General features: G+C 50.2%; 3 protein-coding genes across 3 annotated transcripts; all 3 read right to left on the bottom strand.

The window, feature by feature from the left end:
* Positions 1 to 700: 700 nt before the first annotated feature.
* On the bottom strand, positions 701 to 6,453 carry ENH_00062420 (hypothetical protein, conserved; the record flags this gene model as incomplete). Its single annotated transcript, XM_013582037.1, has 9 exons — positions 701 to 1,126; positions 1,312 to 1,588; positions 1,758 to 2,068; positions 2,271 to 3,133; positions 3,353 to 3,886; positions 4,032 to 4,283; positions 4,447 to 4,971; positions 5,113 to 5,803; positions 6,004 to 6,453. 9 exons carry the CDS (start codon positions 6,451 to 6,453, stop codon positions 701 to 703), a joined length of 4,329 nt encoding a protein of 1,442 aa, XP_013437491.1.
* A 7,864-nt stretch (positions 6,454 to 14,317) lies between these two features.
* Positions 14,318 to 19,273, bottom strand: ENH_00062410 (IQ calmodulin-binding motif domain-containing protein, putative; the record flags this gene model as incomplete). The annotated part of the gene is made up of 12 exons (XM_013582036.1): positions 14,318 to 14,589; positions 14,722 to 14,820; positions 14,991 to 15,135; positions 15,309 to 15,541; positions 15,777 to 15,910; positions 16,173 to 16,342; positions 16,574 to 16,770; positions 16,908 to 17,203; positions 17,298 to 17,488; positions 17,589 to 17,985; positions 18,202 to 18,589; positions 18,805 to 19,273. 12 exons carry the CDS (start codon positions 19,271 to 19,273, stop codon positions 14,318 to 14,320), a joined length of 2,991 nt encoding a protein of 996 aa, XP_013437490.1.
* Positions 19,274 to 22,251: 2,978 nt separating this feature from the next.
* ENH_00062400 (GPI mannosyltransferase 1, putative) lies at positions 22,252 to 26,167 on the bottom strand (the record flags this gene model as incomplete). Its single annotated transcript, XM_013582035.1, has 10 exons — positions 22,252 to 22,413; positions 22,732 to 22,842; positions 23,043 to 23,102; positions 23,212 to 23,313; positions 23,904 to 24,021; positions 24,481 to 24,686; positions 24,852 to 24,933; positions 25,148 to 25,455; positions 25,711 to 25,804; positions 25,953 to 26,167. 10 exons carry the CDS (start codon positions 26,165 to 26,167, stop codon positions 22,252 to 22,254), a joined length of 1,458 nt encoding a protein of 485 aa, XP_013437489.1.
* Positions 26,168 to 27,290: the final 1,123 nt, after the last annotated feature.

Here is a 27,290-nt window from a genome sequence, read left to right as displayed (position 1 = left end):
TTCGCTGGGAAACCGATAACACAGACTTCGCGTGCCACATTCATTCCGCGCGCTGGCACAGCCAGATAACGCACAAACGCACAGATAAGTTGCTTGTGCAGCGTGACACTGAAGTCATTTCGAGTGCACAGAAATACAGGACTGTAACGGAACAAGCAACGCTGTAGCTAATGTTGCATGGCCAATACTGAAGACGCCTCGTGAGGTGCCATGCAGAAATACAAGCAACATATGTCTGTACGTTCGATCGGTTTGGATTCTTCAAGGTTGCAGACTACGTTTCGCTGTCTACTCGTCACCTGTCCCTGGTCGAAAAGGGAACACGCGGCATCGGCACAGCATCCGTGAGTACGCACGACTGCTTAGCATGGCTGAGTTGTCTGCGTCTTCTGCGTATTATAGCTTGCTACAGTTAGCACACAGCGGAGAAGCCTGGGCGTTCTTACGTCAGCTTCTGGGAAAGACAACTAGACAAGTGATTTAGAGGTGGCAATGGGTAAAGTTGAAGCATCAATAGTGTAGCCCCAGTGCAAATAGCACGTGCATGTGCAACCAGCAAAACCGAGGCCCCTAAGCAAACCAAAAGTGTTAAAGCACATCACCAACGAGCGTGCTTCCCCCGCAAAACAACCTTCTGTGAGAAAAGCGAGATGCAACTTCTACAAATTGGTATTTGCCAGCTCCGATGGCGTTGAAATTGCTACGGAAGGCACGAATCCTCCAGGCCCTGCGCCACAGCCTTCGCCTCTTCTTCAGGAACGTGTAGCACTTTACCCCATAAAAGCACGATGTCTCTAAACAAGAAGTGACGCACTGCGTCACGCGAGTCGCGCAACGGAACGAGTAGAGAATTACTTTCCATTTGGAAGTCCCAAGAAGGCAGCCAGCTGCTCTCTGTGACGGACCGACTGGACTCCCAAATGAATGTGCTCCTGAATGCCCCGTATGGGCTGCTTGGTGGATCCCTGCCCATGCTGATGCTAGATGAAGGCGCGACTATACTCTCTTGCAGAAGTCTGAGAGCAAGCAACACCAGTAGCTGGCGCGGTCGCATAGTGGGTGGCGCTGCTTCACCATTTTGAACAAAGTGCAATTTCGAGAACAAAATGATGTTCTTTTTAGAGTCCTGCATCACAGCACAGCATTGAGCCGCAAAGATGAGACATCAGAACTGTCGGCCACAGGACATGACTCACAATGCGTTGATCCTCTACCCCTGCTAATTAACGTCTGACTCATAGGAGATGAAGCATACTGCGCAGGCCAGTTAGTCCTCTTTGTGTTTGACCCCAATGAAACTAATAAACGTACCAAGACCCAAGCACTGAGGGCCTTTATTACAGCGTCGTAGATTCCGTCAATAAGCAAAAGAGGAAGCATGGGCTTCCTCCTATGTTGAAGCTCCGCATCTCCTCGTATAGCGGACTCTGCTTTGGCACTTTGTGAAGCGTCGTCAGTCGACTCCAAATCCGCTTCTGCGCAGTGCCTTACATCAAGAAGGAGGCTCGGCATTGGCATGTGAAACACAAGCTGGTGAGCAGCAAGCTGTAATATCTGTTGCTGGTTACGCACAGCTGGGTGAGTTAGCCTGAGCACGACGCGTACAAAAGGCCATAGTACAGAAGTGCAACATCTCCAGAATGGCGACGTTTCATGTGCTTCGCTCAGGTGTGAACTCAAATCTTCTGTATCCTATCTCAAGAAGCTACGACGTATCTGAATACTGTAGAAAAACAGAAAAGTGGGCAGCGCCTTACACATACAAACACGTGCGCTGAGATATCAGGCGGGCCAGGACAGCGAGTAGCTCAGCCTTCAGATCTTGAAGAAGACAGTACGACGCAAATGTGTAGGCTTGCAGAACCCAGTCTACCTTGCAACAACAATGAGACTCATATGGCGGGAGACCTCTTTGCGTTGGAGCCTGGTATGAGTAGACACGGCTCCCTTGTTCAACACAACAGTGCCGGCAGCAGCATGAAGGAGGAATGATAAAGTAGCCCGTCTCGAAGAACCGTACAGTCGCTGCAACGACTGAGCCTAAGAAGGCGCGCAAGTCAATCACAGCCTGCGAAAGGAGCAAACGCGACAGAAGTATACTGCACTGGCGGCAGCGCCCAAACGCAGGCAGCGACGTTCGTACAATTCCAGATTCCAAATGTATCTCCTTGGACAGATTCCAAATCCATCTCCTTGAACACTACATCTCTGAAGACTGGCAGCAGTATGCGGATCGTGCAAAATATTGTGTTGGAGAATCTCTGACTTACTTTATCGGGCCCCTGAGCTTCCCAGTGTGGGCGCGTTAGCTTGGCCTCGAAAAATGAACAACGCGCCGCCAGCAAAGCGCGATGAGACGGTATTTCGCAGCCACCCGCGCAAAGAAGAGTCACATCGGAAAACTGTGAATGTAAACCGGGAACGTCACAGCCTCCATAATGCTTGCTCGCGGTTCCACATGTGCACAAATTGTCGTTTCTCGACTCAGGAACGGAACCGTCTTTTGCACAACTGACAAAATCATCTCCGAATACGGCGGCTTGATGCAAAACGCTCGTCTCGGACTTGTGTAAATCGCCAAGGGAATCAAAGAAAGGCTCTTCCACAACACCTGCTGCATCTGCAAGGCCTAGTAAGCGTTGGTCCCGGACATGTACCTGTTCATCATCATTCTTCTTGTCATGTGCAGGATACGTGTCCACAAATCGACACACGCGCAAAGTGTCAACAAGAAATACAATATTCACGGCTGGGATTGATCGCTGGTAGATGTTGTCCGGCAATGCAAAAGCAGACAGGGGAGCTGCTCCCCCAGCCGAAGGGAATTCGTTCAGCTGTCCATCAGCAGCAAGGGACCTGAATTCTTCAATGCCACCTTGGACAGGGGGAGTGGTCGCACCACCCAGATCGTCCCTTTCAGAGGCAGCAGCTGGGCTTCCCGAAAGAAAGGAGGCCAGAAACGAAGTGAGTGAAAGACTGTTGCGACTTGTTACTCTTCCGGAAGCACCATCAGGCTGCTGCTTAACTATGCGGTTTGCAGCCTCGGCTGGGACAACAATCAGGCCCAACGGCGAAGGAAGAGCGTCACGCACTTCTACATGCCGTGCATCTTGGCTGATGACGGCTATCAGTTCTGTAAAGCGAATCAAGAAACCACGAATAGGAACAACTGAAACCTCAGCACATTTCCGACAGTATAATAATCAAAATGTCCTAACCGACTTCGCAGCAGAAGACTTTGTATCTGCCAGTATGCTGGGTGCTTACCGTCTAAATCAGCTGAGAAAGCAATAACAGGAGCTGCTGCAGCTCCACGGCCCAGAGAGTAAATAGTAGAATCACAAAAACTCACCGCCAGTAATGGAATCAAACGCGTTTACCGGTCGCAAACGATTCGATGGTCCTGCTGACAACCTTGGGCGGGATTCCTTCACGCGCTCTGTTATACGCACACGGATAAGTATTGCTGATCCAAAACTGATTGCTTCTTCTTTTGTCTTCGGCCGTCGAACCTTCACACCAGGCTGCCACAAAATGTACCCACTGCGTTTTGCAGATTCAACGCGGGATGCGGCCAAAGCGGCTTCCTTGATAGCCTGAGAGGCAGCAGCACGCAGCGCCTCTTCAGCATCTAGGGATTCGCTCATCCCATCGGTTTCTGCAGCTGATGCAGCCTGCATTAGTCCGACGCCACATTTCCGCTGTCTTTGAGCTTGCGCTGTTGCCATTATCGTTAGCTCTGCCGTGCGTGCTGCTGTAGCCGCGAATTTCGCATCCCGTATGGTGGTTTCACCATCGTCTTCGAAGCATGTCCGGCATACGCTGCTGCTTGAATTCCCTCGAAACTGGCGGCAAATGGACTGCGCTGCCTTGTGGATCGCCTCATCTGCATCGCACAAGCAGACGTTACTATGTCTGAGCACAGTTTCCAGAGCAGTCGTCCACTGCCATCTACAAGAGCGGCAGGAGCAAGTTATTGCATTTCCTTGGTGAGCTCGCAGTGCGCCCCTACCCAGTAAGAGTCAGCTTACCGTCGATGCACTCCGCGACTGGAAAAAAAAAAGTTGGGTCGTTGTCGCAAGGGCAAAACCACCATGTACTATGTTCGTCTGGTGCTGCTTGCATTTCCGCTCCATCAAGCGCTTGCTGCCCATCATCCTGCGCTGTACTTGACTGCCCACGCGTAGCTGCGAAGTTGCCCGACGATGACGATGCCCAGTTACTCGTGGAAACATTATCTCTAGCCACAGTGTGCTGCGCGTGATCCACATCTATATTGTCAACTGAGGACATACACATCCAGGACAAGCCATGAACCGAAGAGCTGCCAATTTCCACAATACGAGCTAGGACAGGCAGTACAGTTAATAGAATTCATTCTGCACGCTATGGATGCACTGTGAGGAGTAAACAATGCAGCCAACCGTGTTTCTAGTCGTGCCTCACTTGTGTCTGTGGGAGATATATCAACCTCGTTTTGATGAGGCCGACATTCTGGAATTTGGTTACGGCTTCGTTGCGATCTGTTGCCGTTGCTCTGCTGCGGGCCCTGCATGCTTTGGCCAACAGCCCTTGTGTCGGGGGCAGATAGGGGTACGCCGCGCGGCATAGCTCCAGCTGAACTCGACTCTGCCACGAATTCCCCCTCCTCGCCTACCGCATTAGAGGGTTTTCTTCTCTCAATCGCTGGACGGTCTGAGGGGCCACGCCATCCGTACGAAGCCTCCCTTGCAACAGCCTCATCTCTTGGTAGATCGCTACTTCCGGGTGATGGAAACATAGGGGCAGTAACAGGGTTCAGTGAGCCGTTACGAACTTCTGAAGCACTCTTTGCAACCATGAGAATGCATCCACTTTTGGGATGGGCTGCTAACGAGAGGCTAATCACAGCATTTTGGGTGATCCCTCGACCAAAGCGTAGAGCTCTGACGCGGACTGCAGGGCCTTTCGTGTCCAAACAGAAGATCATTCCTGCAATGCAGGCACAGAAAAAGTTATAGTTCGCTTTGACTCTCCTGTCACTGATGTGTTGGGAAACAGACCAGCGCTGCGATGCACCAACTGGTCAATTAAGCTAATAACGCAACCGGCATGAAAAAACGAGCATCCCACCTCTTTCTTCGACTGGAGATGCAAACTTCTTGCGAGCAACAGTGAAAAAGCAGTGGCCTTCACCATCGATACAGCAGTTGTTTACTTCCCAGTTTTCCCCTTGGCAAGCGGAGAATTCTTGCAGGCGCTTTGTTGCACTTGACATGCCTGTCGATTGCTCTAATGTTGATTGCTCTGATGCGTTACACAGCTGCAGTCTCTCGTGCACACTCATCAAATACTGCCACAGTTGTGGAATTGCATTCTCTGAGGAAGGAGACCCAATATGCTCTTCTCCAGTTAAAGTTAGGTGAGTCTGTGCGCTGTTCTCACAGTCTCGTGTGACCACACCAAGTCTACCGTGGTGAAAGCTCTCTTCATGGCCCATCTCGCGGCAAAGTTGACGGACGCTGCACAATTGACGAACTGGGGAGAGGCCTCTTCTCCGCCTCACTAAAGCATTGTGGACCACAAGATGTGAGGGCGGAACTGACGCAGTTACCCCTCCAAAAGTGGTATCCGGCGAGCAATTAGCACGAATACGACTCGCAGCGGCCACTGCCAGCTTCAGTAGGTCCCCTACCACGGTAACTGTGCCTCTCAATGAGATGCGTATCAAGAACTTCTTGAGAAAAAGATATAAGTACCCATCGTGACGGTTGCTCAGTAGAAGACTCTTCTGGCGTAGCTCCTGGAGCTGTCGCTGATCATACTGGTCAAAGAAGAACCACACGCATCTGTCAGAGAGACCATAAAAATATAACAACACGAAACCATATCAAGCTAAACCGCAATGCAGAAGCTCTGCACTGGGGAACGCATCGAATGCACGGTTGCATCATGGCACTTTTGAAAAACTCGTGAGAGCTCTTCGTTGTGTTCATTGCATCTGTAACTACAGTCTGGACTAACTTGGTTGCAACCGGTTAGTAGCTGGGAGAAAACGGGTCTGTCAGTTCGGAATAGAGTTGAAAAGACATCCGCAATTCGGACTGGGAGAAGTAACTGTCCTCCTTCGGGGGGATCCTCGTCAACACATGGTTGATTCCCACAATCATCTGGAGGTGCTTGCTCCGAAGTTAACGGCCTGCCATCGTCCTCTCCGGCATTGCGATTTGCTTCCCAGTTGGCTCCCCTAACCGGTGCCCTAGTAGAGGCTCCCCGTGTGTGAGGTGTTGGGCCAGGACTCTTCGCACGGGCTGGGACAAGACGCGATATGCAGAAATATTTGTCTAGTACGTAGAGAAAGCCGTCCACATGGGCCACGACGAAGTGGCGACTAAACGCCAGCCGCGCGCTGCTGCCGTATACCTCAAAGAACCGTGGGTTTCCAGTGCTTTCATACCGACTGTAAAATCCCATCTTCTTGAATTTGAATTCCTGAAGGCCTCACCAGACGATAGGAGGATTAACTATCCTGATGGCACAGTCGGTCCTTGGGGCCCCTTAGTCATCGGTATGGACCACAAGACGCCTCAGGCAATCAGGTCGGTTAAAGTCATTGCTCTCCTTAATAACACTACACAAAACACAGTAACGTTCACCAACCATCGGAAAAGCTGTGGACGTATGGAGCACGTTGAGCAGCGGTCCGTGGTGTGAAGAATCGACTGGTCTTAAGGCCCAGTGTAAGGCTTTACCGATGCCTTCACCTCGAATCTAGCCTTTCTCTGTTAATAAAATAAGGAAACAAATTAACTGAACAATCATGAACTTGCATTTGCGTGCAACTCTTCAATGCATCGAAGGAACACCACAGCTGGGCCGCATGTCCGCTGGTCCGGTGTCCCGCGGCTTGCTGGGGCCCAGAAAACCACAGTTTCTTGAGAAGAAGTAATATGATTTTTGGGGAACTTCACGTTCTATTCAACAGTCGGCTGAAATGTAGCCTATATACTGCAGCGCGTTGCTGCTTGCTGCCGAGAAGCGTCCACGATTAGTCAGCAGCGGGTTGACAGAGCAGCAGCCTCACGCATAGCCGCCGACCGTCACACACAACATTTCGTTATATACTTTTTGTTAGAAGTCATGATTCAATGGTCAGCGAATGCGTATTGCACTGCGCCGCAAGCCATCAACGTAATGTGGCTGTCTGCTCCAAGCGCTGTATCCATATTGCTTAGTTTGTTGCATAGCTTAGTTTTGCTTATTCCCACAGCATTGCACCGAAATTTGTATCCTTGGGCTCTGTTTCATCAGAAGCTATGTACACCAAAGATGCACTCTACCCCACTGGCGGATACGAAACTGCCCCTACTAAAATTTTTGGAAGCCGGCATGGTTCAAGCGGAACACACTGTTAAACGCTGAAGGTCAACCTTTCTTCGACGTATGGAAAATTAAATTTGGACAATGTGCTGCTCAGCGCACCCACGCTCGATTTAAGTTCTGTCTACAGCTGCTAGCCAGGCTGGAATTCGTCCCAGCCATCTTGCTTACCTGTTTCTGTTAAGAGCTCTTTGATTGACTCTGATTGCTCTACTTACAGGAAATCAATAGCATCTCTCTCCAGACCGTTGCATGCCAGGAATTGCAAGGAAGAAAAAAAACATCCATGCACAATTTTTTGATTGTGAGCAATCAAAATGGCTCACTGCAAAAAAGCCACTGCCCAGATGTTCATGCGTTTCTCTCCTTGGAGTGGAGCAGCTACAAGGCGCTACAGAGGGTTGATAGAACATGGCGCATGCTGTGACTTGAAAGGTGCGTGGCGCAAATAAAGAGACAAAAAAATCAGTGCTGAAGTACTTCACACGCTGGCGAGTAACGGAACGTCAAAACAGCGGAACGCAGCATCTCATCTGAAGGCATTCCTGTGCTCAACAGAATTATTAAGATAGCGGCTCTTGATTGCAGTCCTAAGAGACGCTATCTTCATGTTCAGAATCATAGGAGGCAGAGTTACTGCGTGCATTGCGGATACTATAAATGGCACGCATGCGCTGTAAGAGGCGGGAGTCAGGCACAAGAGTCTCCGCCAACGGCTTCGCACTTTGACGGGATTGGTTCTGAGCATAGAACAAAGGCGCAAGTGAAAAGCTGCTGCGAAATAGCAAACAAGATAACTCACATATCTACCATCAGCGGAAAATGCAATGGTTCGTCTGCCATACAAACCGAACATATGTTAGCGGGTACACACACTCCCTAAATCGGTGAACCCTGATGTTTCAGTAACGTTGGGAGGTGGCTTCAGAATCCTAGGATGCCATTATATCAAATCAAGTAATAAAATGCATGGAAGCTTCAACGGTGCCAATACCTCTCTTGAAAGAAGCGAGCTAGTTAAGAGGCGGTTCGTCGACTCCAGGATTTCGCGGTATTTGTTCTGGTCACGTTCAATGACCTTCTTTGGTAGCTCTATTGGGGCGCCTGCAGAACCAAGGAGGGGCCATATGCCTAGCAAATGTTGTCAAATACTGCTTCTCGTTTTTAGTACAAAGCTATCTTCAATTTTAAAGCATATGCCTATTTTAAGAAAATAGGCAGGTAATCAGCTACCGCAACACTAGTATTTGTCCTTTGTACAGCTTTTGGGCCGCGTAACTGATGATGAGCTCTAAACAGAGCAATGAAAGTTCCGCAGTGCATGCTACGTTAATGATGCGATAGAGCACCGACCTGTGGCTGTCCTATACTTCTTTGAAAGCGCGGCCTCCCCGGTGCTAATTATATTTTCAAGCAGCTGCCGTGTCGGTCGCACTGCCGTGGCCCAACTACATGCTAACGAGACTGCATTCCCGGTGGTGTGTAGCGACCGGATTACCATCCTCAGGGGCCTGCAAAAAGCGTCACAACGCTGCATTAAATTGGCGGATCTTCGCACGAGCTGAAATGTTGCCTTAACTAAATGTGTAGAGGCATGAGTTCGAGTCACCCACTTAAGATGCCGCAGGCTGTACACGCCAGGCTCCAAAGTGAATTCTCCCTTCAAACGTTCCAATTCGCATGATATGGCGGCCTCCTTCGGTAGTTCAGGCTCCTTGGGCTGAGCAATTTGCTTCTTAAAAAAAAAGGACTGAATTGTCACACGCTCTTCCACAACAGGAACTGGGGCCGACTCCCTTTTGGTGTATACAACTTCCAACCAAGAATAGCCATGGACCACGCGAGATTCGAACAGAACCTGACATGATCACAAATTGGAGATAATACGGTGACAGATCTTGACGTAAACGATCTTTGCAATGGCGCGTTCTTCTACAACCGAGCTGACAGGCAATGAAATTATGCTGCGCCAGCGGGTTATCTCACCAGCACTTCTACTCCTGTCACTCCAATGTCCACAACTGCATCGCCCTTCCACAGAGGATGCGCAACACGGGTTGGTCTGCAAATTGCTTTCAGCTTTTCTGTTTTAGGAGGGGGCGCAGCTGGCTTCGCCTGTTGAGGCTGTGGAGCTTTGAAGCCAGAAAATTTTAGGAATGGGTTCATCATGGCTCGCTGTTCTGCCTCTGTTGAAGGCTTTTTCCCTTCCGCACCTCCATGGCTCTTTGACGTTGCGTTCGAGGCTTCTACTGATAACGCTCCCCAGGTATACAGGAAAGGAGATTTTTGTTGAAGGCACACGACGACAAATCGCTTTCCAACAGCAACCTTGGAAACTACATGGGGGTTCGTTGGTGTTGCGGGAAGAGCAACAAATGTTGGCATATCTCTTGATTTTTTATCTTCTATCCCTTGTCCTAACTGGCCACTATCGTTGGAACCCCATGCAAACACACCGGCGGCTCCAGCTGTCCGTAGCACGTTGAATCCGGAAGAGCAGCATATCTGCAAAACAACATGCAAAACCACCTACGAGTAGAATCTTGGTGGTGAGAACGCAAAAAAGCGTCCAATTCTGCAGACAAGTGCTCAGAGTTGAGTCAAATACCTGAAGCGCCTCTTGGGCAGAGTCGATCGGAACCTCACGCGGAGTGTACGAATGCGAATCGGGCGTCAGGGTAGGAAGACGAACAAAGTGAGCTGCTCCCCACATCAGCGCCTTCCCGTCGGAACATACCGCTCCCGATTGTCGAGGTCCTGCAACTATGCTAAGCAGTGCAGAAGGAGAAGAGATCAAAACGCATCGGCTTTTATTCAGCGCAGTGAAAACTACCTCCGCATGCAAGCTCCTCATTGGTTTCAGCTGTAACATTTGCGCGGCTATGTGGTCTTACCTTTTCAGTCTAATGGCGTTGTTGCGGATGGTGGGAATAAGTGTTGGCTGCCTAACCCACATAAGTCTGTGACCTAGGCCGCACTGTCCATCGGTATTGTCACCCCACGCGAAGGCCATGCCTTCGTTGGTCAGTGCAAGCGAGTGATCCAAGCCAGCTGCAACTGAACAGACTGTGTGGGTATAGTCCACTTCCTGGACGAGCTGCTGAATTAAACGGCCTGCAGTAGGTGCATGACAAGGCAGTGTCCCACCTCCCTGCGCCTGTATTTGAACCTACCTTCGAAAGAAAGGGCTGTGCAACACGCACACGCGTCCACTCGGCTCAATAATTTGGGCCGAAAGAAGAACTCACCGGTCTGTAGATCCATTGTGTCTCTGAATACCCGATCCACAAACTTCAAGGGACCAACGCATGTCATTCCTTGTTCTCTGGGACTTTGCTTTTCGCCAAGTTGTCCTCTATCTCCCCAACCCCATGCATACACACTAGGCACAAGGTTGAAATCCTGCCAACTTCCACCCTTGATAGCTGCGCGAACGCGTGTCGCAAAGTTGCCGGACGCAGGCTGTCTCACTGCCAGAAGCACTACACTGTGGTGGCCGCCTATGGCCAGGTCGAGGAACTGCAAAGAAGCAAAGCATAAGACTAATTCGAGCAAAAGCTTTTCGTCACCCACACACGGAGCGTAATATTCATCATCCATATATAGAGCACAATCTCCACAATGCAACAATTCGATGAGTCATGTGCTCTGCAGCCTCGTCTCCTTGAGCTACGCTGTTGACAAGATACAAAGACAAATCATGACCTACCATAACTGGGGCCATTTGACTGGCTTCTGCTACGTAACTATCTTGCTGAAAGCTTGTAGTTCCAGCAGTCCGCACCAACAAATCCTGAAGCGGCTGGGCCCACGTCCGCGGATATATCGCCCGGCAGTCGCAGTTTGTATGCAACCCAATTGGGTAAGCGTACTGGTACTCCTGTCGCATTCTCTCGACTCGGAATACCCCTTGGACACGAAGCAGATGAGGCCGCAATAGCTCAAAAGCAACAAGCTCACGCCTCTCAACCACTGAATCTGCTTTCTACACCATACAGACCCGCATGTTCATACCGTACAAAGGCATTGTCGGCAACCACAAGACAAAATGGAACTCTGAACAGCAGAACTGAAGCGCTGGCAGCATGCACAAGATAACGATTAGCCCATATTGGTTTTGACTGTAGCTGTGATGGATGGACTCACTGAAGTTGCCATAACTTTGCAATTAAAAGTGGCGCGATTCTTACTTTTGGCAGTCGAACCGGCATGGGTAGCGCCACTTCAATATCTAGTCCCCTTAATAAGAGTATTGAGCGCCACCAGCGCTGAATTTTTACCACCATGTGTTTCGCCAAGAGGTAGTCACCCTAAAATGATCGCAGACTGCAGGAGCATATAGAATTAATCTCTTCATGGGCTAGTACACCGGCGGCTACTGTTCAAATGGTCCCTAATGTTCGCTCTGTGCCTCATGCCACCTACCACAGCGCGTGCACCGTAAACGAGTCTGCGGAAGCAACGGGCACCTTACCCGGCGCAGCCTCGTTAGCGCTCCAGCTTGGCAGAGCACAGCGGCATTTCTCAACCTCATGTACTGCTGCCTGATGATAACCATCCTGAAGAAGCTTTGAATACGAACAACCGAAGTGTTCATCTGGGCCCTGAGCCGCCCATGAAGAAGAGTCATATCCACACAAACGGCAGTAAGACGTGAGAGTTGGTGCCTAAGCCACTGTAGCGCAGTGAACCCTGCTCACTGCGGAAACATCTATCTGCCTGAGAAGGCAACTGACGGCTTCCGTAATTGAGGGGCTGCAAAGTGCTTACGCAATCATATCCCTCATTACAGTGGTGCGCCTGATGATTGGCCGGTAGTTTAGCATGACACGCATGCTGTACAGCTTTGCCCCCTTTCGCTGAATAGATAAGAACGCCATAGTCAACCCTCTCAATTCTTGGAACTTGCGGCGTTCCCTCCATCTGCAAGGACACCACTTCAGACAAGCTTCGTCATCTGTAGTGTAAGTATCCGCAAATACGCGTACGTAAATAGCAATTACATATACTTCAACAGCACTTCTGAGCTTCAGATGCGTGCTTACCCTCTCACGTGCCTCTGGATAAGCGTAGCAGCCCTATTTGGGATTATCTCTTCAGAAATCTTCTCCAAAATGATGGCTTGTGCTTTGAACGACCTCCACGCATTCTGCAGTTACCACATGGCATTGCGGATGCGGTCGCAAACGTTCCCTCAACTTCTTCTTTGGCACCACCCTATGAGCACTTCATTAGGGCCAGCTAGTTACCTGAATAAGAAGCGAGCTGTGGTCTAGAAGGAGGGCGTGACGGAGTTTCGCCGCCAATTTCTGAGCCATTATTGAACGCCACCACGATTGAACGCAGACAGCAGCGCTCCATCGTAAGCAGTACACTTCTCTGTTTCTATATCTGCACTCAATAAGCATCACAGGTGTGGAATATCTGACTACGCCTTCTTTTCTTACCGCACCAACAGCTAATTGTTGGGACTCGCTAGAATGCTGCAGCCCACAAAGCTGTTTATCGTCCCTCAAAACGAAGCGGCTTCTGACTAGACGAACCGTGGAAACCTTTAGCTACGTCTCACTTCGTCTCAATGGATTGAATGGCCTCATCACTAAGGCCTAAGCGTCGGAATGCATATGCAATACCCGAAACTACTACAGCCCCAAAGAAGAGATCCTTAAGAGGTTTCAGCTTCTTCAGCTCTCTCAAAAGAAGAATGCGGCGAAAGTGGCTTTGCACCCGAACGCAAAGCCAATGCATGTCTGCCACGAACGCGCGTTCCCTCACAGTGCGCCACATCCGCTGCACGCGGATAACAGCGGGCACTAGTCGCTCAAGGTATTCAATTCTCCTGCACAGAGCACAAAGACAGAAACCCAGCGCTGAACTACAGAGACTACAAAAAAGGTTGGTGGTCAACGTATACGGGACACCAACTATGGATGGACTGCTTATTGATGGCATACCTCACTCTCTTGAAACAGCACGATGCGCAGCCATGACAAATTCTGCTTTTTTTCGAATACACTTACCGGAGCAAACAAAGACGTATCGCAATATATTAGGTAAGCTTACGTCTTTTCCAGAACCAAGAATGCAGCTTTTCGGAAGAAAACCATTGTCCTCCCCAGCTGGTACCCTGTATTCGGGAATCTAAGAACCTGTTCACACAGTAGAGACGAGGTTCTGAAGAGTCTGGCGCTGCAAGACACAGGAGAAAGGTGCCCTTGAAGCCACGCCAACTTCCTCAGCTAGTGGTAGCACACATACAATTTCATGCACTGAAGGGAATGTACCTGCAACAGGAAAGCACTGGCAGCCCTCGGGTTTGGATGCTGCAGCAGCATCTTAGTGGTTTGCTGGCCGTAGGAAGATGGGATGCAGAGGATGGAGTAGAGTTCGAGAAACTGCTCGTATAGCAGCCGCACCGTCATGCCGAGGTACCGCGTTGTGCAATACGTCTACAGGGAAAACCAGTGAGAGAAGTCCCATCTGCAGGAGCACTTTCATGTTGCTGAAGACCGAAAACTCGGGGCTCTGGCTTGCTGTTCCCTCTAGTCTGCACTCTTCCAGTTACTCGCAACTTACCAATATTTGCAAATCATTCAGCTGCTTCCATACGTGAGAAGAGTCGAATCCTTGCATGAAGCCAGTACGACCACGCCTAAATTTTGCTTCACTTGCTACGAGGGCCGTTACTCGAGAGGGCAACTGGGGCTCATGACACAGAGCACCGATAAGCTCTGTGCCAACGCTGCGGTCACCTGGTGCATGCGCACCCTGGTGGCTTAAGATGTTTTGCCTCCAGCGCTTTACGTAGGGATTCAACTTGAAGGAAGGCTCCTCTCCGCTATCCTCTACACCAGAGAGTGGCCTAAGTGAGCTGACGCATGAAATGAAGTTCGTTTGTGGAGCTTCCTGAGCAGACAGCGGCACGAAAAATGTCCGAATTGTTGTTCGAAATTTCTTTCTACCTTCTCGAAGCCCTTCTGAGAGCGCCAACTAAATCTCTGAGATGCCTCTCATGCATATTTGTGTATAAGAATCCAACTAGTCTTCGGAGAGCTGCGTGGGCAATGAGGCTTGCCTCTCCTTCCGAAAGGCTGTCTTTGACGTAGTGAATCAGTCGATTGGTTACGCTAATGCGCAGACAGTCAGTTGGAATGACGTCGTGGGCAGTCTCATGCTGAACAAGCGTTCGCAAAAGCTCTAATTTACTCTGCAAAAGCAACGTCCGAAGTCCTGCAGCAAATCAAGCAGTTTTGGCGCCAAGCTAGATTGGCTGGTGCTTGATGCCAAATTGAAAGGCCCGCTTGGCCTTAGCAACCGTGTCTCATATTAGGAGTCTTTGAAGAAACAATACGCAGTACGTACTGGGAGCAACTGTGTAGGCGTTTGCATCGCTAGTGCAGAATTTTCTTGCGTCGTAGACAAGCGTGCCGCACGTGTGCACCACTGTGAATCGGCAGAGAGCTGAGGAAGCCGCATCATTTTTAAGGAGCTACCGCCATTACGCTTTCACCAACAAGTTAAGCCTAAAAGTGTCCTCACTCCATACAAGCAACAGTGGACTTGTTCTCTGCAAACTGCCGGCCTAGTTGACTTCAGACGGCAAGGAGAGAGGGGCATAGTGCAGAGCGTACTGTCATCGAAATCTGAAGCCTTCCTGCGAAGGGAGCTTGCGCGTACTGCTCCCGCCATTGCAGCTTTGGCAGTTGCCTTAACCACTCTGACGGCCATTTTCGGCTTAAGTGTTTCTGGTTTCGGGGGTTTGTAGCCCGGAACTTGCTGCAGAACAAGCGGCAACCGAAGTAAACATAATGTTGAAGGAAGCTTTTGAGTGCTTTAAAGTGCTCCCTAAATGCTTACACATCACCCGTATTTTGTCCGCGACGCTACTCCAAAACGCTAAGGACAATTCTGTGTTGGTTCAAGACCGTCAGCCAGTATTCACAACTCACTCGTATTTTTTCAGTGAAACTTTTACTTTTGAGAATTTTATCGACGAAGGAAACTGCAGCCAATGGCACACCATCTGACAAGTCATCCGCAGCTTCTCCGCCTCGCGTTGTATGCTCGTGCTTTAATATATGCCATATCCCATCTGGCCCTGTGAAGACATCTAGTATTTCATCATTCATATGGAAGTTTGCCGGAGGAGGCTCCACGTCTTCCAAGAGATACGTCGCTTGATCTGAAACAAACCATGCGCACTTCTGACAACGCAAGTCGCGAGTGGGTTGAAAGAAAACTACACAAACTGGTTACAAAAGCTCTAGTCATAAACCCCTAGAGTGCTAGAGTGGTTGTCTACGCGCCAACTGTTCCGAAAGACGAGGGGTCAGAGATGGTAGGTCCGTGCGGTCCGCGAAAATTCAAGGGCTTGCAGCTACGGACCGACTGGGCGGAGTGGCCAGGATGCAACTCACCAAGAGTAAACGCCCAGGATGCGAACAAGTGAAGAAAACACTCTTCTGTGTAGTTGTGCAGCAGCTGATTGAAAGCCCAATCCGGGCTGGCATGTCGAAAGTCCAAGCCAGCTGCCTTCAGCAATGTGATGCGACTGCGTTACATCCACAGCTTTGGGTTCACAGTGACTGTGTACGGCAGCCGATTTATTGAGCTGGATCACCGAAGCTAGGAACCTTCGCTGCAGCAGCCTTTTGAGAAACTCAGCAGCTTGCTGAAATCATCGAAGAGTCAAGAAGTCCTTTGTGGTCTGCTGTGGGTATTGCTCAGGCGACTGAGACTGCATCCTGAATTTCTGTCTAAAGCCCAGTATACACGCAGCACCTAGCTACCGTGTTGTGCCCAAGCTTCCTTACTTATGAACTTCAGTGCTTTTGGATAGCCTCAGGCTCTGCCTAATGATTCCCAAAAGCCACCATCGCAGCCTTACGAATAGCTTCAGGGCCAAAAATCGCACTTGCCAGAAGTCCGGACCGTTGAATATGTCGCGCAGTACAGTCTCATCAATACCTAAGAGATTCGCCAGCTTGCAAAGAGCAGCGCAATCACAGGAGTTCCAAAGCATGCGCAATATCTCTTCACACCAGATACCAAAGCTGCCCTTGTTCAGAGCCTATTTGTTCAAACGTTTTGCGCGTTTGGGCGTCGCTTGGTGGATCTTGAAAACCACAGCTCGACACAGCCTAAAACTGCATTGGCAAATACCTGGCTACGTGCAAGCAGCTAAAACACTGCCTCCAAGAATGGGCCAACTAACCAGGTTAATGATGTCTAATCCCGCCAAAGTCATCGCGCTTTTGCTGCCGACAACAAAGGCGTGTTCAACCGTTCGTTCCTTCTGCTTCATTATGCGCCGCACTCTTGGTGCTGACGAGGCAGGTACATCCGACTCTTGTTCTGCTGCTTGTTGACCCTCTTCCGGTAATTCGTTATGGATCTTGTAACTGGCAACATCTGAAAACCAGAAAGCAGCTCGTTTACGAACTATTGCAGCTGGAAAATCCCACAACTCGAAACACTTGGAAGAATACATAGGCTCTATCCTCACCAAGTCAAAAATGTGACAGGCCCCAAAGCCTAGATTGGCTTACCTGCAACAAGAATAGCACTTAGAATCTGCAGGAACTCCTCCTTCTGCCTGTCGGACAGTCCGATGGTGCTAAGGTCGGAGAGAAACTGCTGGCATTTCTCGTACTGAGCATCTTCATAAGTGTTGAACGGGAGAGGAAAATAATGCATTAATGCCGTCACATCGGCCGGGTGAAGGCCCGCCACCTCCAAAACAGGATCTCCCACATTATAATGGATGCCATATATTACATGGTAAAACAGATTGGGTAGGGGAACAGACTTTAGAGATTGCCGCATTTGCCAGGACACGATATCTCTGAGGCAAACAAGCAAGGAGAGCGTGCAGCTCTAACGGGAAAACCACAGTAGCTCAACAGCGGAAGCTTAGCACTGTTGATAAGCGTCCTTACTGGCTTGGCTCGTACGATGAATTGGGTAAAAAGCTAAACCCCACGACTCCCCCCTCCGCATCCAGCTCTACTTGAAAAAGGTCCACTAATCGTCCCCCAAACAGCTCCCCGCGGTGTGTGATGTGCAGCGACTCTAAGAGGGAAACAGCTGCATCTCTCTCAATTTCAGCCGCTCGCGCCTCCTCGTCTGTCTGCTTGACAAGCAGCACACGAATCGTCGGTCTCGCTAATCCAAAATTTAGTAATAATATAGCATTGCGAACAAAAACCAAGCCCGCAATGAGCGCCTACCCAGGTGTCTTCCATGGTCAGCGCGAAACGTATAAAAAGCTTCACCAGCTCGTGGTGCACGCGGTCTTGTCCAGAACCGAAGGTTCCGAAGGTGAGAACGAGCTGGTTTCGGTGTTGTTTCATGGCATTGGTAAAAGCCCGGCGTGCCACCAGGTAAGGATGGGAAGGCAATTCGGCAATATGGGCAGTCCAGTACTGCACAGCTTTCCTGCGGTTGAAAACCTCACCAATGGCAGATTCGTGAGACTCCCAGGGGTTAACGAAGATCAGCATGTTGTCGCAGGAGGTGAAATAGAGGCCTCGGTGAAAGCGCTGCTGGAGACAATCTAGGATGGCCGTGTCGTTGCAAGACGGAAGGTACATTAGGCTGTCAATCGCTTCGTCCACATCGTTGGCCCTGCAATGTAAGAGACGGAATGGCGCATGCCCTGCTTTGCAACTTTACCGAAATTGTGCGTATGCACTCTCTTTAGAATGCAAACAATGGAATTTCAGCCAGATCCTTAGACAGTTCCTTACACGCATCTAAATCGCAAATATGCAATGCTTCTTCACCTTTGCCATTAGGATCTCGGCCCCTCGCGGCAAAGTCGCCCACCGCCTATACACTTACTGATTGTCTAGGTGGGCGTCGGCGCTTAGAACGCTGTGTTTATTGACAAGGCTAAGGCTAGGGCGCTCGTCCTGCACCAGAACGGTTTGTTGGGTGATCCCTTTGCGCCCTGTAAGCTGGAATGGTTGAACCTGCTGTAAAAGCACCCTACCAAGCAACGAAGGGTCAATGACCTGCATCATTTTTAGCCCTTGGAAGTCTACTGACTTGCGGTGAGAAGATTCGCCGTTCCGAATGAACACCTTCGAACCCGAGCGCAAGAACCCATCAGCCGCAGAGACTGCCCCGATTCCTGCCTGTTCCCCATCTATGCCGTAAACATCCAACTTGTGAACAGACCCCTCGTCAGAGTCCCTCTCTGGGTGCTGCGCCTTGTGCCTTTGTCCCGCTGCAGCGCTCAATCGCAACCCTCCCTTGTGTCCCCTAAGCCCAGGATTCTTCCGCATGTAGCGACTGCAGAAGCAATTGAATTTGCCACAGAGTGCGCATTCGTCACATATCCAATTGAAGATCTGGCGTCTACACTCAGGCATAATGAGTCTGCGACGGTGAGTACTTCTCGTTTGATGGAAATGTACAGGTAACAGTGTAGCAGACGCACACCTCTGTACAACTCCGAGCTCCTGCTCTGAAGCAGTAGTCGTCCCGTCCTGCCTAAATCACCAACGCCAGAGGTAGGAGAGAGTGGGTGCGGTGCCGGAGATGTCGCGGGGGGCATGGGAGGCTCTGCATGTTTGGACAGCGGCTGCATCCCCTTAAGGACAAAGATGTTGGCTGGGGAGTCCGCGCTCAGGGGGGAGGAGGCGTCATCATTGTCGAACCTCCCAGGCAAGCGGGTGGCTGCTTTCCTACCACCGCTCCGCGAGTCATTTTCAGCTACACTCGCTGTCCACGAAGGTGGTTCGTGCTGGGCGCCAACCCTGCCCTTGGATGTTCCAGCCTTGGGTTTATTCACAAGCAAAAGCTTCGGTTTCACAGATTTCCCTGGCTCACCGTCCCCAAGTGTCGGCTGAGAGGGTCGGTCTTGCGCCAGCGGAGCCGAGCGCCCTAGGGCGCTGCCCGCGTCAAACATAAGCCAAAAAGGTTAACAGACGTTCAAGTGCGATGTTTTATTGAGATTAAATCTCTACTGGGGAACTTAAACAAAAATCTGAAACATTCATCACCACACGAACAATGACACATGGCAGCACTGTTAGGTTTAAGCTGGAGGCCAAGCCTCCATTTACGATGCATGTGCAATAGAGCGCATTAAACCACTAGAATACGACCGTGATATTTTTTGACCGTGATTTAGGCTTTGCTATCATGAACAGAAAAAGGCATTTTGTGAGACTGTAGCAACAACGAAGCTGCTCTCGGGCTCTTTACATTAACTGCTCATTGCCCTAGCAACTTGCCTTGGTGTGCAGTCTCTATAGCGTCCTCTCACTGACGCTACCTTTCTAGGTGGCCTAATGAAGGAATGATTCCGGCTTAAATAAATAGTATACTGTAACGAGAGTGCACAGAGCCAAAAGAGCACTAGGATGTAGCGAGTCTTACCGGTCTAGACCACAGCTGTAGTGAACAGATGTAGTGAGCCGGCGTCTACACAGTTACTACGTATGACCTTGAGCGAGTCTGACTAGGATGGACGCTCTGTACTGACTGTCAACAGCATCAACATCAAAATAATCTTGTACAATTGAGTTCGTATTATTATAAGGCACAGGAAACCCAGAATAATAGAACTGAGTGACGACCCTTGCTGAGGACGCGACACCGGCCCCTTGCCCGGTTTGGGCCAGCTGGCGCAAGTTCCCGTTTATGATTTTTCGCTATCCAGCGGTGCCTTATGCCTTAAGATATTCAATATTATTCATGCCTTTCGCGTCAGTAAGCCTCGAGGGGTGACGACGAAGGTCAATTGTAGTGCCAGGCACTACAATAGCTGTAGTGCTGAGACACTACAATGGGGCTGACACTAGTGTCCTAGGGATGATAACTAGCTAGCGACCTGCAAGTACACTGGAGGGGGACAGGACACCCCCAATACATGAAAAAATAAGAAAAACCGTTAGTGAGTTCTAGTGAAAACGTGAATTGTGCGATAGCGCCGGCACCAATGCGGACCCCCCCCCCTAGGGTCTAGGGGGTAAGCTCCGAGAAGGGAGCGAATCGAAGACAGAAAACACAGACACTTCTTGAATTGCCGGATTTCGACGGAATAAAGCTATAGAGACCGAGAAATGGGGCTAATCTAGGTGTAGTATGTAGACCTGTAGAGGGACAGGAAACGGCGTAGTCGCAGCAGTAGGCGCCGCGCACTACGATAGCAATGTCCTAACCTCGCAAAGCACTGCTGGTGTCTGCCATTATTGGCACTCATTGTTGTTTCAAACACTAAAAAGATCATGCCTGTTTCTTTTCTTGAGCGTTTGGAGATTAGGGCTTACAGAGATTTCACATGGCATGTTAACGGTGCTCGCAAAGTGTCTCTCACAACTTTACCGTAGCGCGACGTAACCACTCAGATGTGCCGTGACGCGCAGTGGTTGTGGGTACCTTGTGGCTTCTAAACATGAATATGAGCCTTTCACTCAGCGAACATTTCCTGTGCAAGGTAGTAAACGCACGCGTGCAAGGTAGTTCTCCCAGAGAGCGCGAAGCACTCATTGGGCGGCGGTCTCCGCAGTGAGCCTTTCAAGCCTGAATTGCCGTGCTTGAGAATCTGGAAGAAAGTTTGAGCAGGTTCACGTGGGCCGGAGCCAAGTGTCAATCAGCTCACATTTCCAGCTACGTGAGTTGTATACCCTCTGCAGCTGTTACAAGTTGAAAGTGGATGCGCGCCTCCACACTTCCCAACAAAAGTGCAACTATGGCATACAATAGCTTGGAATGCATGCACGACACTTCACGAACAATGCGAAACCTCTGCGGTACTGAAGGAAACAAGCTTTATGTGAGGAGTCCATCCAGTGTGCGCTTCGGCTATCTCTAACACTCCTCTTTCAAGAGCGCCACGCCCCAAGTGCAGAATGACAGTATCCCCTGGCAAAACCAGATAAAAAGCTACTTTGCAGCGCTCGCTAAAACCTGGCACGCACCATCCCTGTCCCCACCGTGCAAAATGCAGCAGCTGCTGCCTGCAGACGACTCACATATAACGTAACAAAATTTGCACACACTAGTGGTCATCCTTCGTCCTACGATTACATCCACCTACCCCAAACTAGGATAATCCTGCAGTAGCTTACAAAGGATTCACAGCTCTCGGGTGCAAGCGGAGTGCTATTGCGAAGCTTCAGTTTTCTCCAAAGCCCACATGCTGGTGAGTTTCATTAACCTGAAATTCTACTGTATGGCTCGTATGATTTCTCGCAACTTTTTCGTGCGGCTTCTTCAAATATACCAATTCCTTGTAGTGGGCACTCCTCGTACCACACAATTGTCGTTCTCCAATCAGAGCATCTGAACTCTCCCTAACCCTCCTCTGGTCATCTAACAGTACAGCACTGCGTTTATCTGGCCCTGACACAGTCGCCGTTGACGCAGAGCCGAGACACTTCTCAACCGCGTACTGTTAACCTGAAGGTCACTCTAAACGCGCACCATTTACCAGAAGCTGGAGTAGCAAGCTATGTACATTGTTCTAGCTAACACTTCCTGCCCTGCATTAATCGCCACCCTTTCAAGTGGGTGGATTGCCAGGCCTTGTTCTGTTCCCCTAGCTTTTAAGCATTCTCTCACTCTGATTCCCTGGTGGCGATATATGTGAATCACTAGGGCAATACGTAAACAACTGCACGGCGAGCTCTGCACACAAGAAGAACCCGCAAAACGTTCACCGACAGTGTCGCTCCAACGTTCCAGGTCTTCTCTGTACTGCTTGGGATCAGCGAAGATGCAGCGCTTTGAATTGCTGCAGACTGCTCAATGTGCTACGCCTCTCTTCCGTCCCACTGCAAATAATGCAGCTGTGGCCGACGGCGGGATTATCGATTTGTTTTTACACAGCGCTTCGTCAAAGCCACATTCAGTTTACTGACGCTGGTTCCAGGTGACCTACTAAACCTGCTTCCTCTCCAATGCTGCTACTTCAGCAGCACCAGCGAAGTCGACGCAGCTGCTTTTGGCCTTCTCGCCTGCGTCGTTTGAACGAATTTTTAGAACGAAAAATACAACCAGTCCCAACTGGCTAAGCGTGAAGATCGCAGAGGCGAACATCAGCTGAGAAGCAAAACTGGGACAAGACAGCTCCGGCAAGTCGGTAACGGAAGACAGAAGCTGTAATGAGAGCCACCATCAACTGGACACGAGTTGCATTCGTCTCCACGCATGCCTGCAATATTTTGAGGTTCTAGGCCTTCTAGTCTTGTGATGTGCTGTCGCCATTTTATATATCGAAGGTAGCTACGGCATTATTCGTTGAGTACTAGTCACAGAAGCAAGAAAGGACATCGTATAGTTCCCCTTAAAACGTTGTGCAGATATAACCCCAAATACACTTGCACTAGAAAATATTGACCCGCTGTGCGTTAGCCGTACCTCCAAGAAAACCGGCTTCCCCTCGAACTCGAGTTGGTAACCGAAGAACAACCAAAGCAAACAAGCCAGTTGAAAAACAGCCATGGCCACGAATGCCTGCGTTATCGTTTTCTGCACCACCACCGTAACAAACGCACCAAGCGCATGTTAATCCCAAGCTAGTCACTTCCGTGGTAAGTTGCTCCCCATTGAAATTGCCGCAAGCTGAAATAGCTAACTGCGTTGACGGCTTGCATGGTGTCGCTAAAGTTGCACGCTTCATGTAATGTGGAGGGACGCAGTGACCGTAGACGAAATGCATCGCTGCACACCTTTTTTAGGTCTGTTGCCGCAACAGCAAATGGCAACAAGCACAGCCACCAAAGAAAGTACTGCACGCAGACAGGCCAAAACCCACATCTAGGCATACCCCCAAATGCCAGCCCGTGGACATTAGCCCTTCAGTCCCCAGCCGTTAGCCTGGGCTTTGTCCTCTGAGACCAGAGGCCGGAACCCCAGAACCTCACCTCTAAACAATTTCGTGAAAGCTGTGCAACTTGCCTGAGTGGTGCACACTTTGTTGAGTGCCACGAATGTGACAGTCTGTTCAGCAACGCACAGCATCCCTCGAAACAAAACCCGCTTCTGTGTTTGCCAAAGCATAGCGCTGCTCCTCCGCATGCAGCTTTCACAGGTTCGGCTAGAAAGGCAAAGCAGAGAAGGGCCCTAGTGAAAGAAGAGGGAAACAGGGAGGTAAGTGTAATATCAGGAGTGACCTCGAGAAAAAGAGACGCCTCCAGGTGAGACTTCGCGAAAAAGCAGCCCAGGAGAAGAGTGCACAAAAGCTGCGGCAGCAGCAGCGCCACTGATAAATTCTGAAGAAAACAGACGGCTCAGGCACAGCACGTGAGGCAGAAACTTGCACCCCTTGAAGCAACACGAGCAGGGGAACGCGCACGAAGTCCGCACGTGCGCATGTACGGACGCTTCCATTGCAGAGTGAAACAGTAGAGCATGAAAGCAACGGCTGAAGCATCCCTGCAAATGCTTGAGCAGTTTTGTAGAAGAAAAGATACGCAGTATAGGGATAGAAGACGCAGCGATTGGAGAGCTCGCGTAAACCTGACCGAGTTATGAGCCCCTGCTGGTAATGGTGCTGCTTTTATGCTGCATGGCATGCGTATATTCGTTACCTTGAGGGGTGCCAACGAATCAAGATAGAGAAGATAGAAAAAAAGTGATAGGTTGTGACGGTGGTCGCTGCGGGTGGCGTGGTACAAGTAGGACTCGAAGACAAAGGGAAAGCCGTAACTGCAGCAGTGTAGAGAAACTCATTGCAGTGTCAACATATACGTCCTCCCGGAGTACGCGCGTTAAGCGCACACCCGCAATTCTATCGACTTCAGGGACCGATTCTATGAAAAAAGTGTAGCCGCGAAGCCCTAGCAGCGAGGTAGCAATCCTTATGGGATGCACAAACCCCACGGTTTGCCACACAGCGGCCCAAATGTCGTATACTTTGGGCCCCAAAAAAAACTACCGAGCCGACGAAGCAACGGCTGGGGTGGAACATGGGGCCTTGCAAAACGAGCAGTTAAAGCACATTTTACTAACACTATGTCCATTTCATTCTTCCGGGTTTATGTGCACTTCAATCGGCCCATGGATTGGACGCTGCAGCACCAACCCCGGGCCGCGTATGCGACTCTGCGAACACTGCATCTGGCTCGACGTTGCGGTCAGTGAGACTGCTGCTGCTTTTCGCCTTACAAGTGGTAAAACAGCGACCCTATCGCAAAGCAACTGAACACTGAGAGGAGCCCAAAAGCCCACTGCCGACGCCCCATATTGCGCAACAAGAAGCAGCATGCGCGAAACGGCAACAGCAGAGCCGCAACAGGAGCAGAAACAAGCCCCCAAAAGAGCTGCCTCAAAAAACCCTTGGGGCGGTGAGGAAGAGATGTAAGATACACTGGCTGAATCGCAACAGAAAAAAACAGGATGACCAACAAAAGCGATCACCTAAGACAAACAAGAATTGCAGGAAATGAATCACTGCGTTCAATCACAACAGCAGTGTGCAGAAACACTCGCAGCAGGGCTACAAAAGCAAACAGCAGAAACATCAGCCGCAGCCTCACAATCTCCCCTTTCTGCATATACAGCAGAATCGGGACTCCGTAGATGACAGGGTAGAGCTTAACATGGACGGCGAGGCAATATCTGAACGTCACACCCAAACCCACATCAGTGAATCCCCTTCAGCGAATCTCCCTCTAAACAACTAGAAGACACGAACGCCTAGCAACCGCCCTGCAGGGCAGCCCCTGCGTCAACTTAACCGCACCAGTACAACAGCCCTTGCAGCAGCAGCATGGCTGCACCAACAGCGCAGTAGCAGAAGCATCATTGCCTTGAAATCTCAGCATCAGCTTACAGCACTGCCGACAACATAAGCCTCTGAGAGCGGACGGCATCGACCGTCAGCAGCACAAAAAGACAGGGGATTGCGTCCGCGTTGCCACGGGCGCTCACGGTAGCCACAACAGGGTGGATCAGCCAGCAGAACCAAGGAAGCAAAAACGTGTGCACGGGATATTCCCCGCTGCTGCTGCTGCTCTTGCTTATGTTGCTGTTCATGTTCTCTGCCACCGATACATCGTTACTGTGTCGCCGTCCACGGGTGGAACCTCCCTTCTCTTGCCTGCCCTGCTGACGCTCCTCATGTATTCTCCATAGCCCTTTCTGCCGAATATACAGCGCATACAGCAGTGAATGCTACGCTCTAAGTCCTCACCCTCGAATATTCAGCCCCTTCTAGTCAATATCAAACCCAAAGCCTTCCACCGTCAATCCTACACATCGTCGCCTCTCCAGTGCGCATCTGCGCAAAATATGGGCAAGCCTTTTGCCCTGAGCTGCCAAGCCCTCATCAAGGCTCTAAAGAGTATTGAAACCTAAACCTAATCCCAAATGGTGCAATGAGACCTTATCCCTGACCTCTATCAATAGAGCTATAGCCAAATCCACGCAGCAGAATAATAACTTTCCGAAAAATGGGCATCCCAACAGGTTGGGAAGACACAAGTACGCCCTGAAGTGAACAGAAAGACAGGCCTACATCCTGACATTGCTATTGCTGCTGCTGCCGTTGCTGTTGCTGCCGTTGTTGCTTCTGCTACTGCTGCTGCTGCCGTTACTGCTGCAACTGCTGCTGCTACGGCCACTTAAGCTGTACATACACCAAAGGAGAATATCTGTAAGTGTGTCGCTGGTAGGGGGAGCCGCCTTTCAATACGTGAGCCGCCGCATCTGTGTAGACCTTATAGTCGACGTCAGTAAACTTGACATCCACTGAACGAAGAGCAGCCGTCACAACCCTGAGCCTTAAGACCTGAAAAACCAACACTAAATATTGCTCAGGTGAAGTGTGTTCAGGGCGGCTCACAATGGGCATCTTGCCACTCTCCGTACAGTAGCAGCACCACCCTCAACAGCGCAGCAGCAGCGAACAACAGCAGCCGCAGCTGCTGCGGCTGGAGCCCAAATAAAATGCCTCCCTGTATCATCCTGAGTAGAAATTTGAGCTCTAGATGCCACCGTCGGGGCCCAGAGACCACCGTAGGGGAGTGCTTCCTTCTCTGTCTCTGTCAACTCGCAAAGGGGCCCCGCCCTGGCGGGCGCCCCCCAAAGACAAATAGCGTGGGCTTTCTAGGGCCTCAGTCTTCGCAGGGTATCCGCAAGAGTGTTTTCAGTTTCGAACAGGCCTTAAATAGTCTTGTTTCGCGCAGTTTCTTGCAGTTGTCGTTGCTGTTAGACTGTGGAGGGGAGTGGAAAATTCGTGAGCCATGAACAGGGGGTATGGACGTTACATTAGGCTGAAGTCAATATTCCGTGTCCCTCGTATCTAAGTTTATTAGAATGAGCAGTCCAGCAAACACCTGCAGCTGAGGGAGGGCCCAGTGAAAAAAAGGCAGACGTATTGGGGCTGGTGGTGGCGGACACCAAAGCGCTTAGCTTCACGGACTCAAAATGTGTAGATATTATAGATGCTACTTCACGAATGAACTTTTTTGTGCAGTTACCATAATTTCATACTGTCAATGGCTTTGGATCTATGTGTGAGGTTTTAACGCTTGCAATGACCAAAGCATCGTGTAGCAACACGGAAGCATACAAGCCCATGCAACTTTATCCCGTTTGTCTGACTATCTCAGCCACAACGCACCTCCAGGTCTAAGTGTAGAGCTTGTATGCAAAACCCGTGCAACCTCATTAGCAGCCTAAAACATAGGCACACGCCTTCCCCGTACACTGCGGCGATGCAGCCCTCTACAGGTAGGTGTTATCGTAGGTGTTGCACGAAGTTTATCGTCACGTTCATTATTCCGCTATTAGTGCCATTCAACCCACTGAATCTGCATGTGTCATGTAAGCATCAACCTAAATTTGTATTTCGTGAGCCTAACCATTGGCCCCAAGGTAATCACCATTGTAACACAGCACAGAAAGCACTCCGAGGAAATAATCGACTTTCCAAAAAGCGTAAAATTACACTAGACACTGTTCTGTAGGAGTGC

This window comes from Eimeria necatrix, genomic scaffold (assembly GCF_000499385.1).
Source record: "Eimeria necatrix Houghton genomic scaffold, Enh_scaff54, whole genome shotgun sequence".
NCBI lineage: Eukaryota > Apicomplexa > Conoidasida > Eucoccidiorida > Eimeriidae > Eimeria > Eimeria necatrix.
The sequence above is the reverse complement of the archived record's forward strand: the minus strand, read 5'-3'. Positions and strand labels throughout refer to the sequence as shown.